Consider the following 21,758-nt stretch of genomic DNA (forward strand, 5'->3'; position numbering starts at 1 on the left):
CAACAAACATTTCCTGAGTTTTGAGATTGCGATAAGAGAGCTGATTATTAAAGCATAAATTTTAGAATTTGATAGCCATCTATTTAGCGTATGATATTGCATAAAAACGACGATGAGGATTTTCGATTTTCGGTGATTGGTATTTCATTTTTCAACCTTTTTCAACTCAGTTTTTTCAATCATTATTGGGTCAAAACAAGGTAATTGAACAAAGTTCGGCAAAAATTGCTTAAAAACGTAATGTTTATGTAATAAAAATTGACATAGAATCGCAGAAATTGCGCAAAATATCGAACAAATTGCAGAAAATTATAAAAAATTCATCAAAATAGTATTACTTACTAAGATTGAATAAAATTTTGCAAAAACTACATAAAATATCATCAAAAAAACTGTGAAATAAGCATTATTGATGATTCAAGAAAATCCTGATTTTTTGACTTTTTTCCTTTCTGACTTTTTTTCCAAAAAAGCTGATTTTTTCCAAAACTTCTGACTTTTTTCCAAAAATTCTGACTTTTTCCGAACAATTCTGATTTTTTTCTAAAAATTCTGACTTTTTTTCAAAAATATCTACTTAATTTATTTCCAAAAATCTAAATTAGTTTCTCTGATTCATTTCCAAAAATTCTGACTTTTCCCAAAAATTCTGATTCTTTTCCCTAAAATTCTGACTTTTTCCAAAAATTCTGATTCATTTCCAAAAATTCTGATTTATATCATATAATGTTGATCCATTTCCAAAAATTTTGATTGATTTCTGAAAATTTTGACCTTTTTATCAAAAATTCTGATTCATTCCCAAAAATTCTGACTTTCTTTCAAAAATCCTGATTTTCCCTCTAAAAATTCTGATTCATTTCCAAAAATTTTGATTCTTTTCCAAAAATTCTGATTCATTTTAAAAAATGCTGACTTTTTTTCAAAAATTCTGATTTATTTCCAAAAATTTTGATTCATTTCCAAAAATTTTGATTTTTTTCTTCCAATTCATAAACAGTCTCAATTCTGAAATGTCGACGTGATTTTTTTTAAGAAGTTTGAAAAAATAGGCGTGATCTAGGCTATAATTTTTATCAATGTTTGAAGAAAATTTTGACTTATTTTTCCAAAATGTCTGATTTTTCCCCCAAAATTTCTGACATTTTTTCAAAACTTCGATTTTTTTTTTCTAAAAATTCCAAACAGTTTCAATGTTTGCTAAAAATTTTTCAAAATTCCTACTTTTTTTTACAGAAATTAAAAAAAAGTCTCGATCATGAAATTGACCTGTTTTTTTTTTCAAAATCAAACAAAAAGAAATAGGGTTATTCTTAAGCTAATTTTTATCGAAGTTTGAAAACCATTCTGATTTTTTTCAAACAGTTCCGACTTTTGTCCAAAAATTCAAAAAGGTTCCAATGTTTGCCAGTTTGACCGACCTGTTTTTTTGTCAGAAATTTAAAAAAGAACACTCCATTTTGATCAAGATTTCCGAAAAGTTTCGATTTTTTCCATAAAAATCAAAACTTCTTGATTTTTTGGTAAGAGATTCAAAATAGTGGTTTTTCTTTCTTTTTTTTCAATAGCAAAAAAGTCCTGATGTTTTATCAGAAATTCGAAAAAAATGCAGATTTTTTTTTTACAGAAGTGCAATATAATTTTGTTTTTTCCAGAAATTTACAAGTCTTGATTTTTACTTCTGCTAAAATAATTTCAAGAATGTCCCAGACTTGAAAATCGTCTTTAAAGAGTTGGAAAAATCCTCAAAGCAGGGGAGACAAGAAGTGTTGAAAACAGCTGGAAAATAAAAACGACAAATTCGCACGTGAAAACGCCAATATATTTTTACGCTGAACTAATAAGTAGGTATATATGTTTCTCGTATCAACGCGATATCATACCTTTACCTACCTCATTAACCCTCATAGGTTCCCAAATGAAAGTTACAAATAGGACAAGTATGACGATAATTTTTCCCGAACAGGAATGGTAAACACGAGCATATTGTGCAGAGAAGGCTTAAACACAATATTATGCATGCTACATGCTGAGCGACTGAGTACTCCGCCGTAAGCACGGTCATTATTTCATTATCACAATTCGGACAACGCATGAAGGCTGGGGATTGTGGGTATTGACGTAAATGAGCATTACTATAAGATTTTGGCGCATTAGGAGCAAACGCAGCAGCGGACACAGCAGCGACCGGAGATTTTGGCGCATTATGAGCGGACACAGGTGACCCAACAGCGGGCGAGATCATTTTCGACGTGCTGTTCGAATAATCAACCAAGTAATTTTCACACTGAAAGCTATGCCGAAAACTGAACTATTGATTTCATTACCTATCAACAGAAATGAACAACGTGTTGATGATAAAAAGTTATCCCACGAAAATACCCATCTGCAGTAATATCATGGAAACTACGGAGTACTGATGGTGACAAACTTACGTATTTAATAAAAAATACACTAATGAACAAAGTGTTGATTTATAAATAAAATTGGTTTTTAAACAAATTAAATTTTCAACTCGAATTTTATATCACTCAAATAAGCATTTTTACTGAGGTTGATTTGTTGACAGCAAAAATTTCCCGCATTTTGTGATATTTTTGATAAGCGAGGATTGAAGAATAAATTTTAGAATTTGGCAGCCGTGTATTTAGAGTGCCTTGCATAAAAACACGAACCAGTGTTGTCATTTTAAAAAGCTGTAAAGTCAGCATGAAAACTGCCAAAAAAATTGAATAAAATTAGGTTAAAACTTATTAAAACTGCATAAAAACTATTGAAAGAGACCAAAAATTGATCAAATATCTCAGAATTTGAAAAAAATAAACATTTTTGCAATTTCTGCCAAAAAAAAACAATTTTTGGTAAAAAGCAAAACTGCAGAAAACGCGACAATTTTTTGAAAAAAAAGATGTTTTTTATACAAAATAGAAAAAAAATTATTTTTCATTCTTGAGATAGCGAGAATCTGTGGATAATTTTTGGCGAAAAAAAACAAGACGTTGACAATTTTAGCAAAAGATTAGGAACATTCAATAGATAAATTAATGGTAAAGAAGTGACCCTTATATCAACTGGTTTCTAGCATATTTGATAGTTTATTTCAGGGTTTTGCAGGGAGTGTTAGATCTGTGTTGGTGACTGGTGCACCCATCATCTCAAAAGCGGATAAGTATGTATTATTTTTATTTTCACATTCCGCGCTCATGGTCCATGTTTCAGAAGAATACTTCAGAATGGTCCATACATACCATGGCATAATTTCTCTTCTTCAGACTTAGATTCATCATTCAATTTCCAAGCACATTGATGAGATTATTTAACACGCTTTTTGCTATTCCAATCCTTGATTTGATTTCCTATTGATCTCTACCATCATTAGTTATCCGCGCTCCAAGGTATCTAAGCTCTTCTTCTTCTCATGTCTGGTACATTCCGATCTCTTTAAATTCTCCCCTTCCATCTCTGCACCGGGCCTTCTGTGCGATTGTTCATTTCTCCCCACCACTCCTCTCTAGTGTATGCAGTGCCTGTGCCACATAAGAGGAAGTGGTCGTCAGTCTGTTTTTGTCCACAATCTGGGAACTTCACATCGTCCTGAATGTCCCATCTATGTAGTAAGGTTTACTGCTGTTTGGGCGCATCCGGCTCGGATCTGGTTCAGTGTGAGCCATTCTACATAATTATGGCAGTTCGTGTCAATTTACCAGGTTCTCGTTACATGTGGCCTTTTCCAGATCCAACCATCTTTTCTCTCTCTCCTCCACTGGATCCACTTTCATCACATGGGTCTCCTTCATAAAACTCCTCCTGGACTTCAGCCTTGGGGTCAACTCCTTCTGGTTGAACATAACATGGGAGGGGTCTTGTTCATTTTTGTTTTCTCTACATCCACTGCCACACACCGTCTTATCCCAGGGGGTGCAATACCGCATATTCTTGGTAGGTGTTTAACACTGGTTGGTCTTAGGCAACCAGACATAATTCTCATGGTGTTGTTGAGAGCAGCATCAATCTTCTTAACATGTGCTGATTGCCCCCAGGCAGCACATCCATACTCTGCTGTAGAGTAGCACAGTGCCACGGCTGTTGTCCTCAGTGTCTTTGGCTTTGCTCCCCATCCAGTTGATACCAGTTTCCGCAGTAAGTTATTTCTTGCTTCCACCTTGATTTTTGTGTTCTCACAGTGTCTCTTATATGTGAGGGTTTGATCTAGTGTGATTCCTAGGTACTTGGGATTTTTACAGTTCTCCAGTTGCACTCCTCCCCACTCCAGCTTCAATGTGCATTTTGCCTTTGCATTCTTCAGGTGGAAGCTACACACTTGAGTTTTGAATGGATTTGGTCTGAGGGCATTATCCACATAGTCTGTAGTCTGTTCCTTGTTTCCTGCAACATTTCTTGTACCTCTATGTGTGTATCTCCCTGAGATGTTACTGCTAGGTCATCTGCATACAGGAAGTGTCTGGTCTGGTCTCCGATTGGCTGGTCATTTGTCTATATATTGAACAGAATTGGGGCAAGAACACTCCCCTGTGGCAGTCCATTTTTTTGCCCTCTCCATCTACTGGACTTTCCCATGTGGGTTACATCGAACATCCTGTTACTGAGCATAGATTTAATGATGGTGGTGAAATTGTGATCCTAGGTGACTGCATATATGTACTTTCTTGCACAGTAGGGCATGGTTCACAGTATCATATGCAGCAGTTAGATCAACAAACACTGCACCTGTGACTTTCTTCTTCTCAAAACCATCTTCAATGTGTTGTATGAGGTTGGTGGCCTGGCTTGTACAGCTTTTCCCCTCGCAGAAACCAGCTTGTTGAGGGATAAGTCTGTCATCAATTGTGTCCTGTACTCTATTAAGAAGCAGTCGCTCAAATAGCATATAGCAATGGCACAGGAGTGAGATGGGTCTGTAGCTTTTCCTATCATCAGGGTCTTTCCCAGGTTTAAGAATTGCTACTACCTTTGACTTCTGCCAGAGCTTCGGCATCCTTGCAGTCTTTGCCACATTATTGAAAAGGTCAGTCAGCTACTTGACACCTATTAGCCCAATTCTCTTGATCTGCTCACTGTGTGTGCCATCTAAGCCAGCTGCCTTGCCATTTTTGAGTGACTTGATCACACCTGTGACTTCTTGGATGGTGAAGGGGGTGCTCAGGTGGTTCTTTTCTTCACCTTCAGTTCTCTTCCACCTTCTCTTCTGGATTTTGATCGGAGGTTTGCCATTTTCAACCAGATGGCTAGCTATTTCATTTGGTGTAACTTTGGGAATGGATGGGCAGCTTGTTTTCTCTCCTTGATGAGTTTCCAGGCCTTGGAGCTGTCCTTGGTCAGGTCCAACCCCTCCATGAGTTCGATCCATTTCTTGCTCCTACCATCAGCCAGCAGTGCTATTAGCTCCTCTCCTTTTTCTATGGTTGGAAATATCAATAATATCCCATTACTAGATAAAACATGCAATTATTTCCCTGTTGGCTGTTAGCATTCAGTGATCTCTGAATGATCACTTTTAGTAGGGCTATTGCATTTCTGGTTCCTTTCTTTACTACAAAGCCATATTCAGTTTCACTGAGGTTCTCATCAATCTTCTTTTCTATTCTGGCATTTAAGATCCTAGGTCACAGCTTTAAGAGACTTTTTGGAATTTTAGAAAGCAAGTTTATCAATTTTTTGAAAAAAAGTGAGACTTGAAAAATTTTAACAAAAAGTAGAACTTTTTGGCAATTTTTTAGCAAAAACTGATTAGTTTTCGCAATTAGCGAGACTTTTGGTTTGGACAACAATTTTGGAAAAAACGGGTGACTCAAAATTTTCAGCCAAAAAAACAACAACTTTTGGGCCATTTTTATAAAACATAAAAGTTTCTGAGAAAATGAGAACTTTTGACAATTTTTGGCAAAAAGCAAAACTTTTGGCAAATTTTGGGTAAACAGGGACTATAAAGCAAGATTTTTGGATCATTCTTGAAAAAAAGAGAAAGTTTTTTGTTAAAAGCAAGACAACTTCATAAAAAAGAAAGAATTTAACAAATCATTAGCAAAAGCAACTAGACAAATAGGGAAAAAAATTTAACATTTTGAAAAATCCTCAATTTTTAGAAATTTTTGGCTATTTTTCTATAACGCAAAAATTTTTTAAAAAGGAAGACTTTTTGACTATTTTTAGCAAAAGGCACAACTTTCTTTGGGCCAAAAAGCGACTAAATGAACTTTTTTGGGGCCAACCCCTCAAAGCCCCTCTGTGCCACAAAAAGGGGGCAAAATTTTGAAAAATCATGAAAAGTCGAGTGATATATCAAATGGTATGTTTTCGAGGTCGCCAAGTACGAATATGAACTTATTTTTTGGGTCTCAGCCCCCAATGTCCCTCTGTGCCCCAGCAAGGGGGCCAAAATTTCAAAAAATCATCAAGAAGTTGAGCGATATATCAAATGGATGTTTTTTAGGTCACCAAGATCAAATATGAACTTATTTTTTGGGTCACGCCCCACAATGTCCCTATGTGCACCAAAAAAGGGGCCAAAATATCTATCTTTTTACCTATTTTTCAAAGCAATTTTTTCCGAATTTCCCTCAATCATGCTGATTTGACCGAATGACTGAAAGCTGTGTTGAACAAACGTTTGCCGAGAATAAATATAAACAGCAGGAAATTTTGAAAACATCAACACTGGCCCAAGAGGCACACTAAATACACGGCTGCCAAATTCCAAAGTTTAAAACTTCAATCCTCGCTTATCAAAAATACTTATCATATCACAAAATGCAGGATGAACTATTCGTCAACAAATCAACGTTCAGTAAAAATGATTATTTTGTGTATGGAAAATTCAATGTTGAAAATTAATTTGTTTTAAAACCAATGTACCTCTACCTATAGATTAAAATTTTTGTTAATTTTAAGAGAAATCGTATAATTAGGTACCTACATTTTTTTACTTCATTCTTGCTAGTGTACATATTTTTTTATTAAATCAGTTAGGTTTTTCACGTTCAGTGGTTTCCACGATATTACTGCAGATACTTAGATATTTTTATCAGATAACTTTTTATTATCACGTTATTCATTTCTATTGTCAGGTAATGAAATCAGTACATAGTTCAGTTTTCGGCATAGCTTTCAGTGTGAAAATTACTCAGTATATTGTTTGAACAGGACATCGAAAATGATCTCGCCCGCCGTTGGGTCACCTGTGTCCGCTCGTAATGCACCAAACTCTCCAGTCGCTGCTGGGCCCGCCGCTGCGTCTGTTCCTAATACGCCAAAATCTCCTGGATCTGATTCCAAAGTGGAAAAATATCCGCCCTACGTAGGTGTGAGAGGTCTGCCTCAATTTTATTTAGGTGAAGATCCATTCCTATGGACTTGTACGAATTGTGGTAATGAAGTAGTGACCAAAGTAACGACTCAGTGGGCGCTCGGGCAGCATTTAGTATGCATATTATTGTGTCTAACCTGTGCCCTCACATCGTGCTCATTTTTACCGTACCTGTACGGGAAAAATAATTATCTTCATTCTTGTCCTATTTGTAAGGTACATATTGGAACGTATGATTCCTTAGGAAAATTTTTTCACTTCTCGAGGCGAAGGACCTTTTTAGCGGTTGATTAGAAATTCTAAATTAACAATATATTAAAATTTCAGCATTTATTTTTCTCTCATTTTCATTGTATATGAATCTGATCTGATTTTGAAATGAAATCAAAGACCCCTTGTGCGAAAATTCGCCGATTTGGCGTGGAATAAAAGCTCGTAAAAAATCTCAACATTTATACCTAAATGGACTAATACATTTCGATTTTTTCAACCCATTATCAAGCAATTACCTCACTACCTGATTACTATATTATACCCAGCTAAGATTCAGAATGAGCTAATAATTTCCTATAGGTATCCAACATAGCGTACCTAGCGTAATAAAACGAGAAACTAATATATTCATCATGACTTCGAAGATTATAATAAAAGATAATTCGCACTCGCAGTGCATTTCGTTATATTTCGTGTGAAAAAAATATCCAACGAATAGCCAATCGTCCTTCAGCTTCTTTCCATTTTCGGAAGGAGATGGAGATGTTTACCTCATTGGCATATACTGGCTTTCTGGTCATAACGTAGGTATAGAGAAAGTGGAAGTTGCATATTAGTCTATTAGTTTGATTCCGCAGTTATTAGCGATTTCATATTACCTATACATTTTCTTAATCGCAACATCCAACTCTGCGGTTCGCTGTCGCGTTATCTACATAAATTGACCGTTAATCGGCGTTCGTGCGCAGATTTTGATGCTTTACAGCCATTCGTGTGATTAAACGTTATAAATAGTGCGATTATCGAATTTTTCGGTGTGAAAAAAAAATGATGATGGCAAATGTGCCGAAATTTTTAGCAGTATGTCTGTGTATTTTAACTTCTCCTGCGACGACGCAGCAGACACCAGAAGAGAGATACAGACTGCCTCAAACCGAGTCCAAACTAGTGGAAAGATTCAGATGGAACCGGATCGACTTCAGTTTTGGAAGTGAAGCTGAGAGGCGAGTCGCTTTGGAAAATCGTTCGTATATTCCAAATAACACGATACCTTTTGGAGTGGGGATATGGGAAGAAAAGCTGTTCATTACTATCCCCAGAAGAAACCCGGGAGTACCGGCGACTTTGAATTACATCAATTTGAGTGAGTGGGCCAGTGAATATATTGACCTAAGTGTTTAAAAATATCGAATTCAAGGTTAGGAAATCTCATAATACATATACTAGTTTTTGGACTGGTTTGTTTCTTCGTTGGAGAGAAAATTCAGGCTACCTACATGTTATAGCTCATCGTCTAGATAAAAGAATAGGGAAGGGAAGGGAAGGGAAAGGAAGGGAAGGGAAGGGAAGGGAAGGGATGGGAAGGGAAGGGGTGCACAAAATCTGCTTCAAGATCAGAATATTCCATTCAACCATTTTTGATCATGAAGCAAATAAACGAGGAGAATGTTTATTTTTGGAAAATTTTTGAAAAATTTTGAAATAAGACGTTTTTTAAAAAAGCTAAATGCGATGTTTTTGAAATGCAAATAGCTCGATTATTTCCATTATTATTTTCGAATTCCTTCCCAAGACACAGAACTTGACTGGAGCAGCTAAAAATATAGTTTTGACCAATTTATAAAAAGTTTGGATCCAAAATATCACCATTCAGATAAATTTTTCAGCGTACGAAATCCAATTTCGAGCTGTCTCATCTTCCAGAAAACGTTTTTATTATGCTACAGTGATTGAACTAAATTTTTCCAAAAACAAGTGCTCAATTTCAGTAATCAAAAAAGCTCAATAAATAACCACAAAATAGATAAAACGCGAACAAATCATTCTAATGCAGAAAAATATCACACAAAAAAAAGAGGATTAGGTACAAAATAAATTAATGATTTGTTTTTTTAGAATAAAAAGTTGAATTATTTGGAAACTTTTTGATAGAAAAGGGAGACTTTTTTTGGCAAATCTTGGCAAGGTAAAGCAAAAATTCGACAACTTCAACAAAAGGAGGTGATTTTCAGCCATTTCTGCCCAAAAAACGACGCTTCTGTGAAATTTTTGAAAAAAAGTGAACCTTTTCGTCTCTTTTTGCAAACAAATTTTTTTTTGCAATTTTATCAAAAATCTAAAAAATTTACAAAGGTAAAAAAAATAAGATTTTGACAGTTTTAGCAAAACGAGAGAATATCTGGGAATAATTGGCAGAAAAATGGGCTTCTGGGCAATTTTTTTTTAAACTGAAAATCTTCCATGTTAAAAATCGAGCATTTTTTTCAAAGAGCAAAAATTCAACAATTTTAGCAAAAATTGACAATAATTGACAAAAAAATGCATTTTTTCAAAAAGTGCCATTTTTTTACATTTTAATAGGTAAAAAAATAACACTTTTTGATGATTTTTGTGAAAAAACGAGACTTTCTAACTGCTAAAAAGCTAGATTTTTTTGCAAAAAGCAAGACTGTTGGACAATTTTTGAGAAAAAGTAAGGCTTTTTGAAATTTTTTGCATACAAAAAACAAGAACTTTTTGTAAAATTTTGAAAGAGCTAGAGTTTTTGACAATTTTTTGGCAAAAAGCAAACTACAAATTTAATTGCAAAAGGCAGAATTTTTCGGTAACTAGGTAATGGTAAAAATGATCATTTTATGCGATATTTATTGGAAATTCGAATTTTTTATTCAAATACGTGGTTTAAAACATTCACCAATTTAGCGTGAGAAAATCGATTTTTCTTCGAATAAAAATCTTTTACGAATGAAATGATTCACTATTTTTGAAATATTTGTGCAGCAATTGATCTATTTACAACCGAATCGAATCATTTACGAACGATTGGCGATTAAATAAAGGGATTGATTTCTTGGTGAATCATTCGCGAACGAATTGATCAATAGTTAGTTACTGAATCATTCGCAAACGAATTCATTCGTATAAGTGACTCGTTCGCGAACGAATCGATTCATTTACTCAATTTTTGATGAATCGTTCGCGAACGAATCGATTCATCTACTCAATCTTTGATGAATCGTTCGCGAACGAATTGATTCGTATAAGTGAATCGTTCGCGAACGAATTGATTCATTTACTCAATTTTTGATGAATCATTCGCGAACGAATTGATTCGTATAAGTGACTCGTTCGCGAACGAATCGATTCATTTACTGAATTTTTGATGAATCATTCGCGAACGAATTGATTCGTATAAGTGACTCGTTCGCAAACGAATTGATTCATATAAGTGACTCGTTCGCGAACGAATTGATTCGTATAAGTGACTCGTTCGCGAACGAACTGATTCGTAAAAGTGACTCGTTCGCGAACGAATCGATTCATTTACTGAATTTTTGATGAATCATTCGCGAATGAATTGATTCGTATAAATGACTCGATCGCAAACAAATCGATTCATTTACTGAATTTTTGATGAATCATTCGCGAACTAATTGATTCGTATAAGTGACTCATTCGCGAACGAATCGATTCATTTACTCAATTTTTGATGAATCATTCGTGAACAAATTGTTTTGTGTGAGTGACTTATTCGCGAACGAATTGATTCATTTACTCATTCATTAGTACAAAATTCTTGAAAACATTTCTAGTTAGTTCAAAAAAAACGCCTTCTGTTCCCCCCTCCTCCCCTAAAATACTGGTTCCACTGAATCCTCTGTACTAGGTCGCCTCAAAATTGGGAAAAATAAAGGAAAAATGAAAATAGAAATCTGCAGACAATTTTTGAAACTTTTAGTTGGGAGGAAAATTGAAAAAATTTGGAATTAATCAAAATCAGTAAGAAATTTTTGAAAACATTCCAAATCAGAATAAATTCTAAATAATGTAAACTCCAGTTAAAACAAAAAACAAAAAAAAACTCCCTAATATGTTTGCTCCTTTGAATAGCATCCCCTAAAAATCGGGAATAATTAAAAAGTAAAAACAGAAAAATTAGTGAATTATTTTTGAAAATTTTCCATTTCTGGTCAAAATCCTTCTAATTGGCCAAATTTTCAAGGAAAAACCTCAAACTTGTAGAATAGAATGGATCAAAAAATCAGTAAGAAATTCTTTAAATCCCATTTTCTTGTCATAGTAATTCTAAATCATCCTCTTTTTCAAGAACCCCCCCGCCCCCAAATCACGTTGGTCTCCTTGCAGAAAGCGCTTGAAATTTTGAAAAAATCAAAAATGAATAAAAAATCGAAGTCAGTATTAGTCCGGCAAATGACAATAGGAGTAATTGCACCCCCCCCCCCGCCGATCCTCAGGGACAACTTTTTTCTTAAAGGGGACATCCTAAGGAACATTTTAAAGCAAAGTTGCCAAAAAAAAAGTTGGCCCTACTTACAAAATGGCGGCAATTTTGATTGACAGGTCAGCCGAAATCGCAGATTTTGCGTTTTAACATAGGACTTGCACGAACTTTTTCAAACTTTACAAAGGTAGATCGAAAGATCATGCAAACATTTATCACCTGTCAAAATTTCAAGTGCTAAAGTGCGTTTTTCGATTTTTGGTGAATTTTTGAAAATCGAATTTAGGCCAAAAATGAGGGAAAAAATCAAAATTTAACAAATTGACTTAGAAAACTAAAATGTGGGATATACCCTATTTTCGACATGCTTAATCGATTGGAAACGGTTTCAACCCGTTTTGAGCAGTTCTGGAGCCTCCAGCAGATTTTTGAAACTCGAAATTCCCACAAAATTCCATCAAATTGGAGTTCTAAAGCTGAAATTTATTCTAAAAACTAATTTCAATACGCTACGAAATACTGTAGGTGAATTTCAGTTCGTTTTGTATCCTCCAGCGACTTTTTGAAAATTCCTGAAGCCTCCAGCAGATATTTGAAACTTTAAATTTTCACAAAATTTCATCAAATGGAGATGGAAAGCTGAAATTTACTCTACAATCCAATTTTAACACACTCTGAAAACGACTTCTGGTGGTTTCAAGTCATTTTAGGGCCTCGAGCGACTTTTTTGAAAATTACTGGAGCCTCCAGTAGATTTTTGAAACTTGAAATTTCCCCAAAATTTTATCAAACCAAGATGGAAAGTCGAAATTCATTCTGCAAACTAATTTCAATACGCTACGGTAGTTGACTGCTGGTGAATTTCAAGTCGTTTTGGAGCCTCCAGCAACTTTTTGAAAGGTTGTATGACGTTTTTTTGCAAAATTGAAATTTCCTAAAAGTAGCTGGAAGCTTCAAAACCATTTGAAACCACCATGTAGTCTGCGAAGTAAATTTCAGCTTGCCAATTCCATTTGATAAATTAATGTTGCGGGAAATTTCAAGTTTAAAAAATCTACTGGAGGCTCCAGTAATTTTCAAAAAAGTCGCTGGAGTCCCTAAAATGACTTGAACCCACCTGTAGTCGTCTTCAGAGGGTGTTAAAATTGGATTGTAGAGTAAATTTCAGCTTACCACCTCCATTTGATGAAATTTTGTGAAAATTTAAAGTTTCAAGAATCTGCTGGAGGTTTCAGGAATTTTCGAAAAGTCGCTGGAGGCTCCAAAACGACTTGAAATTCATCTGCAGTACTTCGTAGCGTATTGAAATTAGTTGTTAGAATAAATTTTAGCTTTACAACTCCAATTTGATGGAATTTTGTGGGAATTTCGAGTTTCAAAAATCTGCTGGAGGCTCCAGAACTGCTCAAAACGGGTTGAAACCGTTTCCAATCGATTAAGCATGTCGAAAATAGGGTATATCCCAAATTTTTGCTTTCTAAGTCAATTTGGTAAAATTTTTATTTTTTCCCTCATTTTTGGCCTAAATTCGATTTTCAAAAATTCACCAAAAATCGAAAAACGCACTTTAGCACTTGAAATTTTGACAGGTGATAAATTTTTGCATGATCTTTCAATCTACCTTTGTAAAGTTTGAAAAATTTCGTGCAAGTCCTATGTTGAAACGCAAAATCTGCGATTTCGGCTGACCTGTCAATCGAAATGGCCGCCATTTTGTAAGTAAGGCCAACTTTTTTTTTGACAACTTTGCTTTAAAATGTTCATTGGGATGTCCCCTTCAAGAAAAAAGTTGTCCCGGAGGGTTGGGGGGGGGGGGGGTTCAATTACTCCTATTGTCATATGCCGGACTATATGGTAAGTATTTTTTGAAGATGTTTCATTTATGGTCAGAAACCTTCTCAATAGCCCTTTTTCAAGAAAAACTCTCTTTTAGCCTCTCAAACTATGCTTGTCTCCTTGTAAATATGTAAAAGGAGCCTTTAATTGAAAAAATGAATTTGAAATAATCAAAAATATTGCTTGAGAAGTAATATAAACTTTTTCTCAAAAATGAGATTGCTTAAAAAAAATTTCAACATGAATGAAAATTTTAAAAAGTTTATACAGACTGATTAATTCCATTTTTTTTTCATTTTTTCTAACCTGAAAGGGCTCCATGTTCATACACGAGGATCAAAACGTTTCGAGGGATCAGAAGGGGAAGGAGGGGATTTTATTTTAAGAAAATGGGATTATTTTAATAAAAAATTCTGACACAAAAATGGGAAACTTGGATAAATGTATGTTTATTCACATTATTTTCAACTTGAAGGCCAAGGATGGTTCCTGACACAAGTTTTTTTTTTTTGGATTTATAGTTGGGGAAGCTCACGAAATTGCCTGAGGGGGGGGGGAGTCAAAGGGCAAAATAACGAAACTTCGAAACAACAAACCAAAAACTCTGTCTGTGGCATTAAATATAATTTACATTTTGTCCACATTGCAGATTCCAGCGATAACGCACCTTTGCTGACACCATATCCAGACTGGGCCTCGAACCAGCCAACCGCAGGCAACATCGTCTCCGTCTACCGAGTCAATATCGACTCGTGCGACCGACTTTGGGCCATGGATGCAGGATCGGTAACTGATTTCGAAGGCAACGGTCAACGAATCCAATCACCTCGTCTGTTGATCATCAACTTGAAAACCGACCAAATCATAAAATCTCATCAACTCAACTCTTCACCCTGTAACTCCGCCTACATCAATATCTTCCCAGATATCAGAGATTCTTGCGAAGATGCCTACGCCTACGCTGTCGACCCTTCTTCCAACGGCTTGCTCGTGTATTCCCTTCAAAAAGACTCATCCTGGCGTAAATCTCATCCTTACTTTAATCCCGATCCCTTCCAAATGGAATTACGCGTCAATGGCTTGAGTTTCAGCTGGAGCGATGGCATATTTGGCTTAGGTCTAACCGAACGAAGCAAACAAGGAGATAAATGGATTTATTTCCATCCAATGTGCAGTTTGAACGAGTTCACCGTGAATACCCGTTTCCTCAGAGACCCGAATGCCACCCTGACTTCGAATCAGATCTCAATCGCTGCGACTAGAAATGCCACATTTCAAGCCGCTGCTCAAGCTTACGACGATAAATCCGGCATACTTTTTTACTCGCTCGTCAATAAGAACGCTATCGGGTGTTGGAATACCAGGAAACAGGGTAGTTTTGCCGCGAATAGCGATATAGTGGTTTCCAATGATCGCACCATGGTGTATTTCGTCGATGTGAAAATCGACAATAATAATTTGTGGGCTATGAGTAATCGACTTCCCGAAGTGATCTATGGGTCTGGATTACATTCGGATCAACCGAATTTCCGAGTGTTTAGCGGATCGCTCAGGCAAGCTATTAGGAACACCAACTGCGACGTGAATAGGTCTTTTTGGTCCAGAAAGGTGTAATGAAAAGTAATTGAAATAAATGGCAGTTTTGACTAAAATCGTGATAATTTTCATCAATGACGCTGCCTTTTTGAAAGTTCAAATCATGCTTCGACATGAGGTAAAATATTTTGAGAATTGTATTTGTGATATTATTAAGCTTCATAAGTTGCTCAAGAGTATTGGTTCGTAAGTTCATTAAAACTCTGTAAAGAGTTTCTGTTTCTTGTTCAACCAAAGCTATATGAAGATGTAATTATTTAAAAACATTATACTGATTATCCTATAATATTTTCAAAGTAATAATGTGATTCATGATTTATTTATTCTAATATTTTTTAAATAAAGTTTCTTCTAACTTATATAAGAAGGTGTAATCGATTCTTTTCAGGTGCTTCAATCATAAGAGAGTTGTACAAGCAGAAAGCGGACACAGCAGCGACCGGAGATTTTGGCGCATTATAAGTGGACACTGGTGACCCAACAGCGGGCGAGATCATTTTCGACGTGCTGTTCGAATAATCAACCAAGTAATTTTCACACTGAAAGCTATGCCGAAAACTGAACTATTGATTTCATTACCTATCAACAGAAATGAACAACGTGTTGATGATAAAAAGTTATCCCACGAAAATACCCATCTGCAGTAATATCATGGAAACTACGGAGTACTGATGGTGACAAACTTACGTATTTAATAAAAAATACACTAATGAACAAAGTGTTGATTTATAAATAAAATTGGTTTTTAAACAAATTAAATTTTCAACTCGAATTTTATATCACTCAAATAAGCATTTTTACTGAGGTTAATTTGTTGACAGCAAAAATTTCACGAGCGTCTAGATTCATTTCCGTGGCGGTGTGTAGTGGAATTTTTTTTTCTGGACTTGGACGTTTTTTCGTCTTGGGATAAACATGTTATCTTATCATAGGTATGCATACAATTATTATTCGTGTATAAAATGCAACTTTTTCGATTGTTCGCGGGTTCGGATGAACTTTCATGAGGTCTCGAATTAAAGACGATGAAATTCCCTATCGATTGGTGTTAAATTTTTATCATTACGCGTAAAAATGACGATTTTATGAATACTTTTATTTCACTGATTTTTGCATACTACGTACGTCATCTTTAAACTGAAAATACTCGAAATTTTCATTAGACACATACGTATTTGAATACAGCAAAATGTTCGTAATGTTATCCTCTTTAAAATGAGCTATTACCGAAAGCTCTACATGCAACCGTTCAAGAGTTTTCGAAGTTTTAAGTTGCGAAAACAAGCTGCGGATGGTAAGTATTGATCTTTGAATTAATATTACTCGAAATTTTCAGTGGACACATAGGTATTTTAATGCATCAAAATGTTCGTAATTTTATCCTCTTTAAAATGGTTGTTTACCGAAAGCTCTACCTTAAACCGTTCAAAAGTTTTTGAAGTTCAAAGTTGCGGAAAGTGGTCTAATTGTGTTATTATGGTTATCGTGTTATCAGTAAGTTATAGTTTTGATCAGTAACCACTTTTCGCAACTTTGAACTTCAAAAACTTTTGAACGGTTGAAGGTAGAGCTTTCGGTAAACAACCATTTTAAAGAGGATAAAATTACGAACATTTTGATGTATTAAAATCAGGGCTGTAAGGTAATTTATGTTGGTAAATTACGGCGGTATTTTACCGTATTTTACGGTATTTTACCAAAAGTTTATTACCGTATTTTACCATAATTTACCAAAAAGCCAAATTAACACTTTTTTTCCATCTTTCCTTCATAAATTTCCAAATTTCCATGGAAATTTATGATTTGAAAGTAACCAAAAATTTTCCCCATAAATTTCCAAAAAATGTCCATGGAAAATTTTCTATAATCTTTAATAACACCTAAAACAGATGGAAATTTACTTCAGAGGCAGGTCAGAAGTTCAGAATTTCAAAGTCAAACTACAAAAAATAACTCTTCATATCCAAATTAGTAAAATACCATAAATACCGTAAAATACCGTATTTTACCGTATTTTACCGCCGTATTTTACCAGCGAATAAATTACGGTAATTTAACAGCCCTGATTAAAATACCTATGTGTCCACTGAAAATTTCGAGTAATATTAATTCAAAGATCAATACTTACCATCCGCAGCTTGTTTTCGCAACTTAAAACTTCGAAAACTTTTGAACGGTTGCATGTAGAGCTTTCGGTAATAGCTCATTTTAAAGAGGATAACATTACGAACATTTTGCTGTATTCAAATACGTATGTGTCTAATGAAAATTTCGAGTATTTTCAGTTTAAAGATGACGTACGTAGTATGCAAAAATCAGTGAAATAAAAGTATTCATGAAATCGTCATTTTTACGCGAAATGATAAAAATTTAACACCAATCGATAGGGAATTTCATCGTCTTTAATTCGAGACCTCATGAAAGTTCATCCGAACCCGCGAACAATCGAAAAAGTTGCATTTTATACACGAATAATTGTATGCATACCTATGATAAGATAACATGTTTATCCCAAGACGAAAAAACGTCCAAGTCCAGAAAAAAAAATTCCACTACACACCGCCACGGAAATGAATCTAGACGCTCGTAAAAATTTCCCGCATTTTGTGATATTTTTGATAAGCGAGGATTGAAGAATAAATTTTAGAATTTGGCAGCCGTGTATTTAGAGTGCCTTGCATAAAAACACGAACCAGTGTTGTCATTTTAAAAAGCTGTAAAGTCAGCATGAAAACTGCCAAAAAAATTGAATAAAATTAGGTTAAAACTTATTAAAACTGCATAAAAACTATTGAAAGAGACCAAAAATTGATCAAATATCTCAGAATTTGAAAAAAATAAACATTTTTGCAATTTCTGCCAAAAAAAAACAATTTTTGGTAAAAAGCAAAACTGCAGAAAACGCGACAATTTTTTGAAAAAAAAGATGTTTTTTATACAAAATAGAAAAAAAATTATTTTTCATTCTTGAGATAGCGAGAATCTGTGGATAATTTTTGGCGAAAAAAACAAGACGTTGACAATTTTAGCAAAATATTAGGAACATTCAATAGATAAATTAATGGCAAAGAAGTGACCCTTATATCAACTGGTTTCTAGCATATTTGATAGTTTATTTTGGGGTTTTGCAGGGAGTGTTAGATCTGTGTTGGTGATGAAGTCCTTCCATCAGATCTTCAGTAGCCTTCTGGTGCACCCATCATCTCAAAAGCGGATAAGCATGTAGGGTAAATGTGCCTAAGATTGCGCGCTTCCTAAGATTGCGCAGTAACGATTTCTCAGAACCATTGAGAGTTACAACATTTGATGCCGCCTTTACTTAAAAGAAAAATCAAAATGACCATACTTAACGATTTTTGGTGATGGTAGCACCAATTGTTGCCAACTGACAAGCAAAAAAATTTTTTTTCAAATTTTTTTATAACTTTTTCAGTAAAAGTGGCATGCAATATTTTTTATGGAAATGGCAGTAGAAATCTAAATAAGGTATTTTTAGATTCGTCATTGTCTGGGGATTACTTTTGGCACTTTTCTAGACTAATAATGATACTTTTCGAAATTTTCATTAAGAATTCAATTTATTTTAATGAAATGACACCTTATATAGACGTATATCGAGCTTACTCCTTGTCAAAAGCTAGGGAGAAATGGGTGTAATGCTGGAAATACCAGATATGAGCGCATTTCCAGTGTGGTTCACTCAGAAGTTTCAAATGCACGTTCGTGTGAGACATTTTGTTTGCTTTCATCATAAATTAAACAATATTGACGAATTTCTATGTTTTTCACTGGTGCACAATCTTGGGCAGGTGAATGCGCAATCTTAGGAAGGCATATGTCTAAGCTTGCGCATTTGACTTGTTTTAGTTTTTGGTCAAAATATCAAAAACTAAATCGATTAAAAATTTTATTTCTGGGGCAAATCATAGCCAAATGTTTGAAGAACCATCTGTACAAATTTCAATATTGTAGCTCATTTTCATAAAAAGTAGTGACTGTTTGAAAATTAGGTGCGCAAACTTAGGCACATTTACCCTATAATTTTTATTTTCACATTCCGCGCTCATGGTCCATGTTTCACAACAATACTTCAGAATTGTCCATACATACCATGGCATAATTTCTCTTCTTCAGACTTAGATTCATCATTCAATTTCCAAGCACATTGATGAGATTATTTAACACGCTTTTTGCTATTCCAATCCTTGATTTGATTTCCTATTGATCTCTACCATCATTATTTATCCACGCTCCAAGGTATCTAAGCTCTTCTTCTTCTTCTTCTCATGTCTGGGACATTCGGATCTCTTTAAATTCTCCCCTTCCATCTCTGCACCAGGCCTTCTGTGCGATTGTTCATTTCTCCTCACAGCTCCGCTCTAGTGTATGCAGTGCCAGTGCCACATACGAGGAAGTGATCGTCAGTCTGTTTTTGTCCACAATCCGGGCACTTCACATCATCCTAAATGCCCCATCTAGTAAGGTTTACTGCTGTCTGGGCGCATCCGGCTTGGATCCGGTTCAGTGTGAGCCGCTCTACACATGGCAGTTCATGTCCATTTGCCAGGTTCTCGTTACATGTGGCCTTTTCCAGATCCAACCATCTTTTCTCTCTCTCCTCCACTGGATCCACTTTCATCACATGGGTCTCCTTCATAAAACTCCTCCTGGACTTCAGCTTTGGGGTCACCTCCTTCTGGTTGAACATAACATGGGAGGGGTCTTGTTCTTTTTTGTTCTGTCTACATCCGCCAACACACACTGTCTTATCCCGGGGGTGCAATGCCGCATATTCTTGGTAGGTGTTTAACACTGGTTGGTCTTAGGCAGCCAGACACAATTCTCATGGTGTTGTTGAGAGCAACGTCAATCTTCTTAACATGTGCTGATCACCCCTAGGCAGCACATCCATACTCTGCTGGGGAGTAGCACAGTGCCATGGCCGTTGTCCTCAGTGTCTTTGGCTTTGCTCCCCATCTAGTTGATACCAGTTTCCACAGTAAGTTGTTTCTTGCTTCCACCTTCATTATGTGTTCTCACAGTGTCCTTATATGTGAGGGTTTGATCTAGTGTGATTCCTAGGTACTTGGGATTTTCACAGTTCTCCAGCTGCACTCCTCCTCACACCAGCTTCAATGTGCATTTCGTCTTTACATTCTTCAGGAGGAAGCTACACACTTGAGTTTTGAATGGATTTGGTCTGAGGGCATCATTCACATAGTAGGTATTAAAGCCTGGAACAATGTCGTTAGTCGTTACAACGACATTGCTTCAAAACTGTTAACGATACTGTTAGTAACAGGTTTATTTGAAGCGATGTCGTTAGTATCGCTTTTGGTATCGCTATCGCAAACACTTTTGAATACTGACTCACACACTCACACACCCCCTCGCTCATATAAGCGTGCGCAACCATTCATGTATTCATGCAACAGATAAGGATTTCTGTGCCCATGCATAAATGATACTGAAATAATCGTTTTATGAAAAGTGATTGTACCAACTAACAGGTTCGGGTTTTATTTGGCGATACCGATTACTAACGGATATCACTTTTTCTTGTACCTCTATGTGTGTATCCCCCTGAGCTGTTGCTGCTAGGTCATCTGCATACAGGAAGTGTCTGGTCTGGTCTCCGATTGGCTGGTCATTTGTGTATGTATTGAACAGAATTGGGGCAAGAACACTCCCCTGTGGCAGTCCATTTTTTTGCCTTCTCCATCTACTGGACTTTCCCATATGGGTTACATAGAACATCCTGTTACTGAGCATAGATTTAATGATGGTGGTGAAATTGTGATCCTAGGTGACTGCATATACTTTCTTGCACGGTAGGTGATGGTTCACAGTATCATATGCAGCAGTTAGATCAACAAACACTGCACCTGTGACTTTCTTCTTCTCAAAACCATCTTCAATGTGTTGTATGAGGTTGGTGGCCTGGCTTATACAGCTTTTCCCCTGGCGGAAACCAGCTTGTTGAGGGATAAATCTGTCATCAATTGGGTCCTGTACTCTATTAAGAAGCAGTCACTCAAATAGCTTATAGCAATGACACAGGAGTGAGATGAGTCTGTAGCTTTTCCTATCATCAGGGTCTTTCCCAGGTTTAAGAATTGCTACTAGCTTTGACTTCTGCCAGAGCTTCGGCATCCATGCAGTATTTGCCACATAGTTGGAAAGGTCAGTCAGCTACTTGACACCTATTGGCCTAATTCTCTTGATCTACTCACTGTGTATGCCATCTAAGCCAGCTGCCTTGCCATGTTTGAGTGACTTGATCACACCTGTGACTTCTTGGATGGTGAAGGGGGTACTCAGGTGGTTCTTTTCTTCGCCTTCAGTTCTCTTCCACCTACTCTTATGGATTTGATCGGAGGTTTGCCATTTTCAACCAGCTGGCTAGCTATTTCATTTGGTGTAACTTTGGGAATGGATGGGCAGCTTGTTTTTTCTCCATTGAGGCGTTTGATGAGTTTCCAGGTCTTGGAGCTGTCCTTGGTCAGGTCCAGCCCCTCCATGAGTTCGATCCATTTCTTGCTCCTA

The 21,758-nt window shown here is 35.8% G+C and overlaps 1 protein-coding gene across 2 annotated transcripts; it reads left to right on the forward strand.

Annotated features, from left to right (window-relative positions):
- The first annotated feature begins 8,091 nt into the window (after positions 1–8,091).
- LOC135843303 (protein yellow-like) lies at positions 8,092–15,911 on the forward strand. Of its 2 annotated transcripts, XR_010558300.1 has the most exons (3): positions 8,092–8,681; positions 14,266–15,330; positions 15,601–15,911. XR_010558300.1 is itself a non-coding variant. In XM_065361134.1 (2 exons), the coding sequence occupies exons 1-2, from the start codon at positions 8,366–8,368 to the stop codon at positions 15,228–15,230; spliced, it is 1,281 nt and encodes a 426-aa protein (XP_065217206.1). In that variant the 5' UTR covers positions 8,092–8,365; the 3' UTR covers positions 15,231–15,579. The 2 variants fall into 2 exon arrangements, 1 of the variants encoding a protein (XP_065217206.1); XM_065361134.1 differs by lacking the exon at positions 15,601–15,911 and having other exon boundaries at positions 14,266–15,579.
- The last annotated feature ends 5,847 nt before the right edge of the window (positions 15,912–21,758 follow it).

The sequence above is a fragment of the Planococcus citri genome, chromosome 4, assembly GCF_950023065.1.
Source record: "Planococcus citri chromosome 4, ihPlaCitr1.1, whole genome shotgun sequence".
NCBI classification, from domain to species: domain Eukaryota; kingdom Metazoa; phylum Arthropoda; class Insecta; order Hemiptera; family Pseudococcidae; genus Planococcus; species Planococcus citri.

Coding starts and splice junctions, on each gene's coding strand:
- LOC135843303 (XM_065361134.1), top strand. CDS start 8,366: ATGATGATGGCAAATGTGCCGAAATTTTTAGCAGTATGTCTGTGTATT. Junction 8,682..14,265: donor TTTGAATTACATCAATTTGA/GTGAGTGGGCCA, acceptor TCCACATTGCAG/ATTCCAGCGATAACGCACCT.